This window comes from Epinephelus moara, chromosome 14, assembly GCF_006386435.1.
Source record: "Epinephelus moara isolate mb chromosome 14, YSFRI_EMoa_1.0, whole genome shotgun sequence".
Taxonomy (NCBI): Eukaryota; Metazoa; Chordata; class Actinopteri; order Perciformes; family Serranidae; genus Epinephelus; species Epinephelus moara.
The window spans coordinates 7,453,281-7,469,378 of NC_065519.1; the positions used below are offsets into that span (position 1 = coordinate 7,453,281).

General features: G+C 38.7%; 2 protein-coding genes across 3 annotated transcripts in view; both read right to left on the reverse strand.

Annotated features, from left to right (window-relative positions):
* vps39 (VPS39 subunit of HOPS complex) overlaps window positions 1–11,409 on the reverse strand; it is a 44,837-nt gene extending 33,428 nt beyond the window's left edge. For both annotated transcript variants that reach the window (XM_050061471.1, XM_050061470.1), the window contains exons 1-9: window positions 10,838–11,409; window positions 10,642–10,707; window positions 10,472–10,536; window positions 8,929–8,971; window positions 8,662–8,756; window positions 7,426–7,524; window positions 7,211–7,303; window positions 4,974–5,157; window positions 1,496–1,616 (exon numbers count right to left, since the gene is read on the reverse strand). In XM_050061471.1, coding sequence (XP_049917428.1) covers window positions 1,496–1,616; window positions 4,974–5,157; window positions 7,211–7,303; window positions 7,426–7,524; window positions 8,662–8,756; window positions 8,929–8,971; window positions 10,472–10,536; window positions 10,642–10,707; window positions 10,838–10,910 — 839 coding nt within the window. In that variant the 5' untranslated portion in view covers window positions 10,911–11,409. The remainder of the gene's footprint in view (window positions 1–1,495; window positions 1,617–4,973; window positions 5,158–7,210; window positions 7,304–7,425; window positions 7,525–8,661; window positions 8,757–8,928; window positions 8,972–10,471; window positions 10,537–10,641; window positions 10,708–10,837) is intronic.
* A 1,854-nt stretch (window positions 11,410–13,263) lies between these two features.
* The window catches only part of LOC126400730 (transmembrane protein 87A-like), a 33,244-nt gene continuing 30,409 nt past the window's right edge, over window positions 13,264–16,098 (reverse strand). The window contains exons 19-20 of the mRNA XM_050061648.1: window positions 15,462–15,492; window positions 13,264–15,307 (exon numbers count right to left, since the gene is read on the reverse strand). Coding sequence (XP_049917605.1) covers window positions 15,266–15,307; window positions 15,462–15,492 — 73 coding nt within the window. The 3' untranslated portion in view covers window positions 13,264–15,265. The remainder of the gene's footprint in view (window positions 15,308–15,461; window positions 15,493–16,098) is intronic.

The following is a 16,098-nucleotide window of genomic DNA, read 5'->3' on the forward strand; positions in this document are numbered from 1 at the left end:
GTTATCACATGCCAATTTTTACAAGAACATTTTCTTCAATTTATTTATTTATTTTACCTTTACTTAACCAGGAAGTCCCACTGAGATTGAAATTTTACAAGAGAGACCTGGCTGAGGTAGCAGCCAATCAAAACATAATACAAAAATCCAAAATAAAACAACAAATATTCAAACATAGTGGCCTCTCAGGGAAAAACAAGCACATGACTCTGTCGCCACATTCTTTATGATGCCCTTAAATTCATCAATGGATTGTTCCATGTCCAAGGGGCAGAGTAGAAGAATGCAGGTTTCCCCAGATCTATTAAAACCCAGGGTTCATTAAAAAGCAACCACCTGGAGGAGCATAGCTAGACTCACAAGTCAGTCTTTAGACGCTTTGCTTAACTAAAGACTGATGTCTTTCTCCCTGATTTTGTGTTTAGATGGGCGGATAGAATTTCAGAGTTTACAAAAACTCCCTANGGGGGAGCGCACATTTCCGGGAGGGGTGTACTTTTCAAAAATGCAAGAGGCGTTGCTTTGTTGCCGGCCGTTTTCTCCGGTGTGTTAAAAACACTTTAGAAAGGAGTGTCCCCAGACTATCAGAAGATGGAGATCTCTGATTGTCTGGTGGCAAGACTAGACCGTAGCTGGTAACTACCAGAGCTAACACACAGAAGGGTGCAGAGGTAGGCTGAAAGTTTGCCCAATACTGCTTTATAGATAAAAATACAGTGCTGTTGTCTGCGAGTGGTCACCAAATCATAAAGAATGCAGTGATGAGTAAGTGACTTTGCATTTGTTATAAAATGCAGAGATGCATGGTACACTAATCAAGGCTACGTAAAATGGAGGAGGTTGCATACATATACAATGTCACTGTAATCAATCTCTCAGAAAAGTAGCTTCCACAAGTTTTCTCTTAGCACTGAAAGTAAAACAGGACTTATTTCTAAAATAAAAGCCAGTCTTCACTTTAAGCTTCCTAACTAGAGTAGCAACATGTACGTTAAATGAAAGCGTGTCATCTATCCACACACCTAAGTACAGAAGTGAAGATGCTAAAATCATCAAGAAACCGTGAGAGAGCTTTTGAGAAGACCATGAACTTAGTTTTCTGAGCATTTAAAGTCAATTTCAAACTCAGCAGAGCAGTTTGTAATAACTGAAATGAAGTCTGATATATTATAAAAACAAGAAATGTTTGTCATTATAACATGATAAGTTGTCATGATAGTAGTATAAGTTATGTTGCTGTAACATGACACTTCTATATGGTAACACACAATTCATTATTCTCACATTCTTTATGAGGTACAAAAATGCAGCCGACATGATGTAAAAGGTCGCACTTATAGATAAAAGTAAACACCTAACGTCCACAAAATGTGTTTGTGCTTTAGTTTGGTCAGATTTAGGTATTCTAACTGCATTTTGAAAGTGTGTATAGGTCCCTTTGCAAGGGGTAAGTTGCCAATCCTATACAGATTTCAGTTTACTGATGAGATCTTACCCTGCTGAGGTGATGAAGCGAGGTCTCTGCAGCTCCACGCTCTGCACCAGCAACCTCGGCTCAAAGGTCCGGATCTCCACGTACCGAGGGAGAACAGCTATGATGTACGGAGGCTGGTGCTCTGAGAACAAAGTAGACAGGAGTGTAAAAAATTGTGTGCTCATCGTTTAAAACCAAATTGCCACAAGTATAAACGTCTTCAAATTGCCGAGGTGACGTTTTTAAATTGTTTTGTCTGATCAAGAGTATTTCTGGACTCCCATGTGAGCTTCTCTGGAAATACTAAGTATAATTTCAAGAGATGCTCACATCTTCTTAGGAAACTCAGTGGCCTTGGTGTTAGTCAGCAGGTTTTAGAATTAGTGTACAAAACTATGGTTGAGAGTGTTTTAGTTTTTCATCTTCCTGCCTGGTTGAGTCATCTTCACTGTACATCCAAGAACAAACTCTCTAGGACTGTGACAATGTCAAGTAAAATTGTTGGCAAGCCACAAAAGCCAAAGGACAAAGAGGAAAGCGAGGCATATCTTGGCAGATAGCCCCCATCCTCTCTTCAGCCAGTCTGAGCCCTTGAATTCGGGGAGTTGCTATAGAGTCCCTGCGGCAACCAAAAATGTATTCAAGAAGTCTGTCATCCCCACTGCCATCAGTATCCTTCACTCAACAAAGTGACTACACACAATGAGCTGATTTAATGTGCTTAAGTGTTTTGTAATGACTTCATATGCTTGTCCTACTGATTATTTGCTTTTTTTCAGTGTTGTCTTTTGTGTTTGGTGAGCTGAAGACAAATTCCCGCCCCTTACTTTTCTGTCGATCTAGTCATCAGTTAAAAGACTTTATTGTTTCAGCTCTACTACCAATTGCATGTTTGATGTCTTTCCAACCTAAACTCTCTGTCTTGAGAAAAGGTGCCTCAGTTGTGACTATGGAGAGGAGACCTTGAGGCTAATGGGGCAGGAAATCCAGCAGGAGACAGTCATCTAAACCAGCATGAGGTTGGACTCTAGATTTGGGATGGACTGCGCCCACAGGGCAGAGCCAAGGTCCTCTGCTCCAGCCACGAACAGCTAGGACGGTCAGTTAGATGCATTTTAAACTGACCGGCACTCATCCTGTGCTGGTGCATGCCAAAGCCTCAATGTTGACCATATCAAAACAAGGAAATTGCAGTATGAAACCACCGCTTGGAGGCTTCATTTCCCCTTCATATTGTTCCTGTCTGCATTCTGATGAGCACAGAAAGAGGAGCCTTTCAGACGACGCGAGAGCTCATCTGCATCGCTTCTGTCACAAAGCTCATTAGTAACCCAGATCTGCCGTGTCTTAGTCACGGGGTAAAATATCTAAAATTATATCCTCTTTTGACATGTGGAAAACAGCAGCACAGCTCAGATGGAGTGGAAAGAAAGAGTCTGGGGAGGGGAAGGAAAGCTTGAGGAAGAGGAAAGAAGAGACAGACAGCAGATGACAATGGCAATATTTAGGCCAAGTGCTTCGTCAGGTGTTGAGCAGGTTTGATCACATTGCAGTTACTGGATATTAAAACGATTGGTGTGACAAGACGAGAACAAACTGTACTATTACAGGCACAGGCAGAGTCAACATACAGTACACACAAGTCGTTTAAATCAAATAGCAATATAATGAAGACTTCGTACAGACACAGTGAGCTTCATATAATTCAACAGATTGACACACGATCAACAGAACGGAACTGAAACTTCTATCAAATGATGGTAAAAGAGGAAGGTTCGCCTCAGATTATTCTCACACTCGTGCTCAAACAGTTTCAATTGTGATATTTTAGGCGGTGACTGTGACAAAAACCAGCATGTGTCCTGAAAAGGGTACATTTTACACCATTCACTGTAATCAACCACCATAACTGAGCTCTCCACAGCAGCTTGTTTTCCATGCTGATGTGCCAAAATGCTGGAAACCTGTTTCTCCTTATGGTGTTTCCTCGTTTCATCATTGAGGTTTTTCTCTTTCCAGTGCAGAAGGGTTATTATCATAGGCATCTGGCAAAGTGGCACACAGTGCAGCGCAACTGTCACTGCTAGTTTCATTCTGATGCAGGTGTCATTTCATGGCCAGCGCCCACATTGTGTAAGTAGCTTGTGCCCATCTGTGCGCAAATGGGCGTGTAGGTCTTACAATGAGGCGTGGGCAGGCACTTGTTGGTGTGTTGATATATTGAGGCAGCAGAAAACACTTGCAACATTGACCAACAGGAACCTGGTTTTACGTCAGAATGGCGCAGTGTTTTCCTGCTGTTTAAAGGGCTCATTATTCAGGCAGTAACATGTACCTATATAGACGTGTTCACAAAGTACACACACAGTAGTTTCGTGTGGCCAGACCTTACTTCACAGTGCTGTGTGAGTGCTAGAGAAAGGTCTGGAATCCCTGATTTTCTCTCTGCTATCGGAGGAAAAAAAACACACTGGCTTGTTTTTGTTTCTTTAAACCAATCACAGTCGTGTTGGGCCGCACTCAGGATGCAGCGACAGTGCTCTTGCAAAAGAAAACGCCACAAAAAACATTAACAGCCGCATATCATTGTGAAAAAGCATGCCTTACTGCACTATCCAAGTCTCCATCAAAACTTGCCAGTTTCAGCTTTAAGCTGTAAGCTCGGAGGTTGCTGTTTCCTGTAGCAAAGAGGATCTGGAAACGGTAACATGTAGATAGTGGAGGGAAAAGAGAATGCCTGCCAGTTTATTTCTGTTTCTTCTGTCAGGTTTATAACTACAGTTCTTTGTTCTGCTGCTTTTAATATCGCACCATATTTTCTGCTGTGACATCAGTGCTCCTACTGCATAACTCTCAGCAGCTTCTCCAATTTACCGCATCGATCATGGAAACAGCAATATGTCAGCTGCAGGTGCATCAGGGTTTTCAAGGCAATGGGGGAAAAACACTCTTACTTTGCGCCCAGATTTTGCGCCATTTAGCAAAAGTGGAGTTGGACACTATGCACTTTAGACCATGTGATATAGATCGTTTAAACAAGGCCCATCGTCTTCAGCAAATCAATACCTGCGTACTGTAGATACAGATTAACTCTAACAAAATATGTCTGTTAATGTGTAAAGGTTTTACTATTTAGAAAGTGTGTTAAGAAAACAAAACAAGAAAAATAAAAAGTAACATGATTTTGTTTTTCCTTGAGTGAAATCGACTGGCAGGGGGTGACACATTTTGGCAAAACATCTTTTGTATTATCTGGCAGACCAACCCACTTAGAGAGCTGAGGAAGGATTTTTGGCTCTTGTATCTCAGCATGTGTGTGTCCTTTTGACTTTGCTGTCAGTTCCTATCAATATCGAATGCAAGTTAGCTCCAGCAGAGACATCGGGAGTCATTAAAACAATAGAAGCAGCGACTTGGGCTGGGTATATAGTTGCTTGTTTTACATAAAAGTAGAAATAGAACAGCAGAAACAGTGAATATGAAAATGTCTCTCTCTTACCCATAGCTATAGGGATGTCTGTCCAGTTCAGGGCACACTTCTGGGTGCAAATGCCCTCTTCATTTAGCACTACGGTTAAGTCATCCTGGCCAACAGCCACCTTCCCATCAGCCAGCGGTGCAACCAAAGGCTCCAACTGTTTCCCTGTGGGGAAAAGCTCCTTGATGGAGCCACGGCCATCCATCTGATTGACAGGGAGACGGTTTGAGTGAGCCAGAAGAATCTATTAAAAACATCTTACAAACTTCGCCTACAAGGTCATTTATGCAGTGCGTTAGACAAACAATAAAACAGCTTTAAAGAGAAGCTGATTAGACTGGCAATAACACTACCAAACATTAGTTCATAATAAAAATAACAGGAGAAAGTGAGAAGCCCAAAATAAACACAAATTCAAGGACAACAAAACAGATGGGAACTAATTATACAACAGCCTGCTTCCAAACTTTTAAGAAGTGGTATAAAAAGATGATTTTAATAGAGCACTTCAACGGCAAAGTGATCATTTGTATATCAATTACTCAGCGCCTGTTACCTTGAATTTGTGAGGATAATTTTGTTTTTCTCCTCTGCCCCCTCGGTGAACACAGAATCCAAAAAAGGCGAACGTTCTTCATATATTAAAATAAGTCCACAACAGCAAAACTTTATCAAAACATCCACTCACAAACTCTCACACAACTCATACAATATAATCTAAGTCTAATTTATCCAGCTGTACGCTCAGTACTTCCCAGAAGACACACACTTTCTCTGTAACACTGAAATGTAAAAGACTTCTGCCTATGAGCAGCATGCCAAGTAGCCATGCATGAGACCGTTCGTAGTGAGCTGTTTAAAATCTGTTTCAGCAAAATGGCATATGTTTGGGAAGCACTCAGCATATGACTGGATAAATGAGACGTGGATTATATGGCACGGCTTGCTTGAAAATTTATGTTACAGATGTTTTGATATAGTTTTGCTGTTGTTCAATGAGGTCCCAATTTACTTTTAGCCTTTTTTTGGATTCTTCGTTCACCGTGGAGGCATGTGAGAAAAACAAAGTTTACCTCTCGAGTTAAAGGTAACATGTGGTTAGTAACTGTGATACAAGTGGTTATTTTGTGGGTTCTCCTTTAACCGTTTGAAACCTGAAGTGACATCACTTTTCTTGTGCTGCTTTATGTTGCCTTTCGCAAATATGTAAACCTTTGAACCCTCGAAAAATGGTGCAATTTCTTAAAAAAAAACATAGGAATAAAGGAAATGAGCAACTTGGTAAAAAATGTCCCGTAAATTGAAGAAAATTATTTTAAAAAATAATAGAAAAAACTTTATTTATAATAATAATAATAATAATTATTATTACTATTATTATTAGTGGTAGTAGTATTGTTACATTTTAAAATTAAGTTACAAAATTACTAAGTACTCTTTGAATCCAGGTCATTTCCTGTGTTGTTGTTGTTGATTTTTTAACTAATTTTCTTGTTCTTAATTTTCCTACTTTTTACTAATTTTCTTGTTATTAATTTTCCTTTTTTTTTTTTACTAATTTTTTTGTTTTTAATTTTCCTTTTTTTTTTAAAAACTAATTTTCTTGTTTTTAATTTTCCTATTATTACTAATTTTCTTGTTTTTAATTTTCTCTCTTTCTCTCTCTGTCTCTCTCTTTTTTTTTTAACTTATTTCTTGCTAATTTTTGGGGGTTATCTTTCATTGCTCATTGCCTTCATCCCATGTTTTTAAAAGAAATCCAGCTAATTTGCAAAGATGAAAGTGATAGTCCTTTCAAAACCTGTCTATCAATGGTCCCTGCAAAATGTTTGTAATTTCATTCTTCACAAAGAATAAAAGATTCGAGCCAGTTCATGCAAGAGTCATGACAGAGTCAAGTCTGTTCCCAAAGGCTGCACATGAACCACAGAAGACTTATTTTTTGTTTTGAGCAATATTCTGGAAATAATATGATGGTTAAGAACAAACTGAGCGTACAGATGAGCTGTAGAGACGTGAATTAAGCTGCTGGAGTGGTTTAAGTGGTTTCTCTGGATGTTTTGATACTTTAAAACCCACTCTCACCACTAAAGTACACACTACAACCCTTTCACAGCCTTCTTGGATGTCTAAGAGAGACTCTGAGGGATGAGTTTTTTATATTGAAAGGATTATGGGTGGAGTTAAGTTGCAGGTTGCTACAGATAAGAGAAGCTGAGTGTAAAAAGCTTAGTGTTATCCTTTCATGTAGCACATACCCGAATGAGGTAATAGTCTCGTTTGAAACCGACACATATGGAGTTTTCACACCAAGCCATGGACTTTGGAATATCTGGTGCACCAAAGTCCCCCTGACAGACAAAAAGAAAACATTAAGATGATTAAATGTGTCAATGGATGGGTAAAAAAATAAACCTCTAAACCTGGATCATACTGCAGTGAGTCACACGAGCTCAAATAGACTTTATTTTACCTGCAGCTCGTGGAACTCTCTGTCCTTCCAGTAATACAGCTGGAGTTTCTTCTTCACTGCGACACACATTCTCAGCCTTTCCTCTCCTGTGCTGGTTTGCTGAGGACACAAGAGACAGAATATACAAGTCATGACTTTAAATCAGGGAAAATATGAGTACAACAAAAAATATAGACACAAAAGGCGGAAAAAAAATCATAGTTACGACTGTCTTTGACTGTGCCATAGGATTGTGTGGGAACTGTACCAGTTTTTTTTTTGGTATTTTAATGCTTAACATTTTTAAAATGTACTGCTGTATTGACGTCTTAATGTCTCTTCCTTTCTGCAGTGTGCTGAGTCAGCTGAGGAAAAGCAAATCTGCATTTTATGGGATTGTACCTACTCTTATGCCTCCTCTTTATTTGCTTTTGTTAATTCAAGCGCTACTAAAGCATTAGTAAAATGTTCAATATGATATATTTCCTATCTTAATCCTTTAAGTCTCTTTTTTTCTAACTGCACTGAAATTAATTATGAAGAAAAGGCTGATTGGAATGAAGAAAATGTACATTAAAAGGGCTGAAAGACAACAGTGAGCTCCAGGAAACACGACTATCTATATGGTTTACCTTGCAGCCAATCGTAGCAAGTGTTCTTCAGTTTAATACAGCATGTGATTTGCCGCCTACAGCAGCAGCTGAGGAGAAGTTGAGCATGGTGTATTTGACAGAGTTGGCATGTCAACGTGTTGAGATGCCACCAAAACGTTATAAAGTATGACTGCACTGCACGTCTTGTGATATTCATGGACAGGATCTCAAGGTGCAGCCAGGGTTAAGAAAGGGTCCGGTTTGATGACCTCAGAATTGCAACTCTGGTTTTCACAGTGTGATGTGGTTCTGTTGGCTTCATCACACCGTGACCTCCAGCATGCACTGGGGCGGGTGGCACATTTAAGAGTACTATCTGTACTCTGAAGTACAGTGAAAACGAAAGATGTAGGGTTTAGGTACATGTCTGTACAGGTTACACGCTGGTTCTACAGGTACTGTACTGAAATTTTTTGATGGAAACACAGCTTTCAGGGTACTGGTATCATAACTTCTTTAATGATGCCCTGCCTAATGACTGTAGTACTGTATATACCGCACAAGTGAAAATGCTCTCACTTTAAAGATTTAGAACGGGAAGCAATACAAATGCATGAGTATGAGTGCAGCAGTGTACAGTTAAACACGTCTGACTGTAACTGACCTGCAGGTCACAGGCGAAGAGCGTGGCTCCTTTGGCTTTGGACACCACAGTGATCTGCTGGAAGGTCAGGAGGTCATGGACGTGGATGTTGTTCTCTGCCAGAGAAAAGAGATTACTCTATGTCTGATAAGATAATGAAGATGGATGTTGTGCTTTGACACAAAAAGAGCTGCAGTTTCAAAGGTGAAACGGTTCAACAATAAACAGATGAAGACTAACAAGCAAGATGTTTTATATTGGAATAATTTAAATATTAGGGAAACTTACCAAGAAGACTGACAAGAATTTTGTACTGTGAGACGACATAAAGCTGTAGAGAGAGTAAGAAACACAAATCAAATAAGGTTTTAGCAAAATCTTCATCTTGATGCTGCAAAATTTTTCATCTCTATACATGATTTATTTTTTTCATACTGTGTGACTAATTTTACTTCCATTATCTTTTATTAATACAGCAGTAGTGAGTTAGAATGTAAAGAAGATGCACGTTTACATCTGCTACGTTTCACCATCCAATTGGTTCAGTCATAATGAACATACAGCCTGATCTTACAAAATTGTTAAAGGTGATCACGATGTCGAGACTTCGGTTTTAAATTTCTGATTACTGACTTTTCTGCATCCGGACATAATCTTCCAAGAGAGAACTGCAATGCAATTTAAGAATAGATTTTTTCCCCACCCCTCCTTTTCCTGGGGTTCTTGTCACTATTGGTAGACATGAGATGTCTCACAGAGTACACACCAGAGAGATCATCAAATAAAGGTCAACTCATTGTACCTAAAATCAACTCTCAATCAGCTCATGGTGCTTTTAGTCATTATGTATAAGTATTACTATTGTTATTATCGCCCCTTTTTAAAGAATAATGATAATAATACCTTCTTTTTTTGTTAGTTTTTATCATGTCCTGCTTGTTTTTATACATGTAATACTTAATTATCTTATATAATATTTTATGTTTGTAATTTATAATGCATCTTAAGAACACTGACTTTACGCTTGACATATGAAATGTGCTATATAAATAGAGCTGACTTGACTTGAATTTGGAGGTTGATCTGAGCCATCTCAGTCACATCAATAGTGTTTGAAACTCCCAAATTCATTCCTTAAGAGTGAGTTAGCCATTAGCAGCTGAGAGTTAAATTTAAAGTGAAGTGAGGCATGTGTTTGCTGTCAGACTTTCCTACCAATTAAGATATACTATGCAGGATCTTCCTAAAACAATGTATAGACTCATACAGAAGTCTGAACCATCACTTATGACCCCCTTTTAGAGTGTGGCGGTGTATTGTTTTGCAGAGACACTGCCTTCTGCCTGTATTTTATTAACGGATGTTTATGGGCGGTCAGAGCTTTATAAAAACACAGCGAACAGGTGCCAGACCATAAGTGGCAGGCATCCAAGAGATACAGCGCTGAAACAAATCTAATATAGCTAGGCGAAATGCCAACTACCAGTGAATCTGTTGGTTTTTTAAAGATTATTTTTGGCCTTATATTACCTTTCATTATAGTGCACTGCTGCAAAGGAATCAGCTTTCATGGGGTGGACACTACTCGCTGAGCTAGAGGCCGTCCCGGGTTGACTTTGACTTTTTCTTTTGCTGGTGGTGAGCATGTTTACAAACAGCAACTGACAATCCTGCATAGTTCACTTTTAATACTCACATAATAATACAGCATGTGGTCCTAAAAATCTCTAAGTATTTAACTTGTGACTTCCCTCACCAGACTTCAAAGGCTTCCTCCAAACAGGATTTTTGATTTCTCATCATCATAATCTCACCCTGCACTCTTATTTACCTGCTGTATCTTCTTTGAGAAGTTCTTATTGGACTTTTCCAGTGTCACCTCAAACCGGTTGGTGCCTAAAGACAAAACACATCAACTTTAATTTGAAAGGAAGCAACATCATGTTGAGATGGTCTGCAAATACACAAGGAGCCATCACAAATCTCTTTGACCCTTCCTACCTGCATCCTTCTTTATTCTGTAGAGCAGAAGGTGCCCTGGCTTTGTCCCCACAAGCAGCCAGTCCTCTGTGGGGAAACAAAACTCAGTCGTCAGTGGTGACACAATCCATCACTTCACCTGAGGCTGCAGAGGCACCACTTCAATGTCACACAATAAAAGAGCAGTAATAGGATACATTAAGTGTCAACAACTCACCCCAGGCCGCGAGACAGTCGATCTGCAGAGGAAGCTTCTCCAAAATAGGCACTGGTTCATACGCGTCATGCATCTTGGAGCAGTGTTTCTGATTCAATTACACACCGCTCTGATGGATCGATCCCACACGGGAGGTGACGCCTGCCCTGCCGGGACAACAGCTGACTGACCGGCCGCTGATTAGTCTGTCAGGGTGGTACGCCTCTATGGGTCGCCATCAACCGAAAGAGCAGTTCAGTACTTGGACAGGAAGTGAGGGAAGATGTTTTGAAGCGCTGTAATGCAATGCAGTTTGACTTGTTAGCCAGCTATCCCTCCGACCAAAACAACAGCTGATCGTTAGCCTGTTAGCTTAGAAGTTAGCAAGCAGCGGCTACAGCTCCTAAACATCGTCCCCTCTCACTCTACACCGACTGTAACCCGAACAGAGGCTGTCCGTTACTCTGACGGTAACAACAGACACAGCCTTTAGTTAACTTAATACCGTTAGGAAGCGCTGTGTTAGCTGCAGCAGTTAGTTCTCGTTAGCTTCTTGTCACTTCCTCAGTTGTGTGTTGACGACGGCTGCGCGAGCGACTGAGGTTTGACAGGCACGTGACAGGAGTCAGCGCACTCACGAGGAACGTATTAAAGGGGCAGTGACACAATTTGTACTCAGTTAAATCTTTATTTTTCTCATTCTTTATTTCTTTAATTTTCTATTTTCTTTATTTTTTTTATTATTTGGATGATGGGGTACGAACTGCTCTACAATTTTTCATATCTATCTATCTATCTATCTATCTATCTATCTATCCATTTAAATTTAATGCTTTTTTAAGACCTTTTCTTACAAATTTTTGGACAAATCATATTTTTGATGATGTTTATGCACAGGAGCTTGACTCATGTTGACAAAAAAGAATAAAAAGATGGGTAAATTATATAATAAATAAAATGTTAGTGGCAATTAATACCTCATACATTCAAATTTAAGCCTATTTTTATTACTTTAAAGGCCTCATATTTGAAAAACATAATTTAAGACATAGACACCTTGATCTATCTATCCATCCATCCATCATCCATCTATTTTTTCACTTCTATGTGTTAAAAATGCTACAAAATAATTTCAAAATTGGAAATCTTAGAGGATATCTTTATTCACTTATTTTGAATTATAATAACACAAAAAATTATAAGTTTTAATCAAAGAAAAAAAAGGAGTTTACACCAATAAATATATAAGGTTATTATCTATTTATTACACTTCTGCTGTTCAGTTTTTAAAAATGGTTTAATTTTCAGAAAGCACTAAAGTGCATAAAGGCCGTAATAATAATAATAATAATAATAATAATTATTATTATTATTATTTTAGCAATTTAATGTTGCCATTCCTTGTTTGTGATGGTTATGTTGTTTGAGTATAATATATACTGACATACACTGTTGTACAGTAAAGGGTTAAAGCACTAAAAGAGCAGTCTAAAAGTTTCATTAGTATTCTGTTGCTAGGGCAACACCTTTGGCCAGTGTATTTCCTGTGTCACCTGTAATGGATGCATGTACATTTGTGTGTGTGTACGTGAATTTCTATGTGTTTCCTACCTACATGTGAAGCGATTTGTAACTATGCTTTAAGTAGTGCTACATAAATAAATTAATATTATTAATTAACAAACATTGCAACAGGAAATACAAAGAGGCCAATTTAGGATGTCTATGTTAAGTTAGTAGAGGACTAGAGGTCTATGCAACAGTTCCTTTTGTAAAAAGACGATATGCTCAGTAATAGGCACCTAAATAATATATATTCTATTGCATGTTTAGAGAAAAATGGTCCACTGACATATGGTATAAACCAAAACTAAACTATCTTATTGTCTCATAAAGAACAGCTACAGAGTGGAACCTTACGTCAAGTATAATCATAACAAAAGACAAAGATCCCTGTGTGCACAGTTGTGCTCAGGAACGCTACTATTAGCTTTAGAAACTGGAAGGTTTAACGCCACCCCAGAGGAGGACAGAATTTATTTGTTGTGTCATTTAGGTGAAGTTGAGAATAAGTTTCACTTCTTGTTTTACTGTCCTGTATATGAGGACATAAGGTATGTACTTTTCAGTAAGATGACCTCTATCTATGTGAATTTTTTCTTGGCTGGATGATCATGAAAAAATTGAGTTTTGTTTCAGAAGGGCAACCATTTTGTGGCTGAATTTCTTTACCAGGCCTGAGATAGAAGGCACAGTATTCTGTTTTTGGACTGAGTAGTTAAATAACATGTATTTTTGATTGCTACTGCAATGTAATTGTAATGGTGTCTTGTGAACCCATGAGGGCTGGACACATCTAAGTGTGCATGACACAAATAAAAATCAATCAATCCATCATAATACGAACATTTGTCCTGCATACATACACACAAAAACTGACACTGTAACCGTGTTTCAATATAAATTTTATTTGCAGGACATACGCAAAAAGCCATACAATATCATCAGCTTCACATTACAATACACATCCAGAAATTGGGCTTTCGTGTCTCTCTAAAATAAAACATCCTCAACAAGACTTGGACAAATATATATTTTTAAAAAAACATAAATTAAAGAATTTAGAATATCCACACATACTGCAGTAGATTGCACAAGGACGGGGATATAGTCTGCCACCTGAGGCAAGATTATTTGCAGTGTGAATGGGATAAGCTCAAAGGAATCTGTAACTGCAGTGACATGAAAATCCTTCATTTAGCATGTGCGGTATTGTATTATATTTTTTAAACTACATGTGCTACTGAATTTGGGTGAGGACTTTAACACAAAACTCTGGCCAAGTTAGTGGACGGGGAGTGAGAGAGGGTTACATACATACAGTGAATCACGTGTTCTTAAAATTAGGCCCACACCACATACATGAGGCTTATCAAAGGGTTCTGTGTTCAGCAGCTAAAACATGATGTGGACCTAAATCACTGCTGCTTATGTGAGAAGCTACAAAATCTTACTGTTTATAGAGATGAAAATAAACATCCTTACTTTTAGAGTCATGACTATTTTTGCTTTAAAACTGGCCTGTTTTTATAAGAGTCAAACATTTTCCCTCCTCGCTGAGGGCCGAGCAGCTTTTCATCGTTACTAAAAGCTTCAAAATCAGCAATACAAGAGTCTTATTTTCAGTTGTTTGAACTGTTCTGTGTTAAGATGATATCTCAGAGAAGTTATCTCGTGTAACGCTTGAGCGTGAACACTTCTGATGACACTGTGTGGTTATGGTAGTATACACTTGGCTTTGAACAAGTTTCATGACCAACAGGGTCACGAATACATTCTCCCAGCTCACAAACAGTGTGTTCCAGTTAACACAAGAATCCCCAAAACACAAATGTCGCACACTTCACCCTGACAACTGTGATATGCTTCAAGTATCAATATTCACTGATGCGGCTATGTTTACATAGAGTAACAGTAACTTTTTTAATTCTATATTTAGGATAACTCAGTTAGCCAGACAACAAAGTGTTAGTTATGTGTTCACAATAAAACTAATACTCAACATTTGTTGGTGCAGCTGTGAGAAATTATCTTCACTTTTTTAATTCTCTGGCTAAATGGTTAATCATACCATACAGCTGCTTATTTAAATATTAAATGTACGTCATCATGTGACCTATTAAATATCTAATGCAATAAAAACACCTGCATTTTTTTTTTTACATTAGGTTATGGCAAAGAACATCTCTGAAGATAACTTCAAGTTCAAGTGTCCGATGCTGTGTTGGCTTAAATATTATCTTATTATGCACAATAACTTGAGCATTTATTTTCCCCTTCATTCATACACTCATCTAATTTCTTGGCTGAAACAACCGCCACATAATAATCATAATTCGTACCTTAACAGATTTGAAATCAGTCCTCACAGTCCAACAGATTTGGGTGCTTGGGTCGCTTTTGCAGTGTGAAGCGGGCAGAGAAACTTCTCTCCAATCTTAAATATTGTATTAGTCTAAAACTAAAAGGCATAATTTTGATAAATATTCTATCTACCACAAGGGTTTTATGTTAAATGCCCACGTTCTGCTTCATTTTGGCCAAGTTTGTGACACTGCACAAATATCTTTGAAACAAATAAAATATTTATCAAAGTGTTCTGCTGTGTAATCGCTCCAGTTTCACCCCCTCCCAGAGTGCTGATCTCAACATTACCAGCATGCAGCTACGGACTGCACAGTACTCCCTTGATACAAACACATTATTTGTGCTTCTACCTTACTGAGCTTACAATACCTGTGAAATTAAATAAAAAATGTAAAGTGTCTGGAGAGAACAAGTTGGCTTTGCCCACATTTTTTTGGTACTCAGATCACTCAGAACGCATTCATTGCTGCCTCAGTGACATTGCTTTCTTCCCATTCTCACACCGTCTTCTTGCATTTGCTCCTACTCCATTTTGGATCTCTCCATCTTGGTTTTGAGGATTTCCTGGAAAAATAAGAGAGCACAGATTAACGCATGCACAGTAATGTGATTGTGTATTGGTAGCACAGTGAAGGTCATTACCGGGAGCATTTTAAACAGACAGAAATGTGATCTGAAATCATGGGACTAGCAGCGAGAAAGTGAAAGGATGCCTTACCTCTTCTTCATCTAGTATCACAGGGAGAGCTCTGTATAGAGAAGAAAAAGCAGAGAAGGAGGCAGTGAATGCATTCATACAGCCAAGACGTGAGTTTGTGCGTCTGGAGTATTAACAGTATGACTTTCTAGTCTGAGCTGTCCTTGATCATGACCTGTAAGCTACATTAATACACTTACATAAACTGAGACAATATGACACACTAAGAAGGATTACCGTTATAAGCCGATACCTTATTCTCACATATTCCAGGTGGCGTAACACTGGATGTTCTTAGCAAAACACTGTAATGTGAAACCATTCGAAGGTCTTTCAAGGCAGCTTTGAGCTTACAGAGACTCTTTAGACCTGGTAGAAGTGTCAACAACCAGCACAGATGCACTGTGATCTGATCACTCAAACCACTTGCCATGGTGGTCTGGGAGGCATTTGACAACATATCTTCTATGATGTAAATGCTCACATAAATCCTCCGTCACTGACCAGGAGCAAAGATGCCTGGGAACAAGACCTGATAATGACTATCCCTGACACCATCTGAGATCTCAGCATTCGTCACCTTTATTCCTCGTCCATTTGCATCCACCACTGCCTGCTGCAGTTCAAGCTCTTGAACTCTCAAGCTCTGTCAAAAATG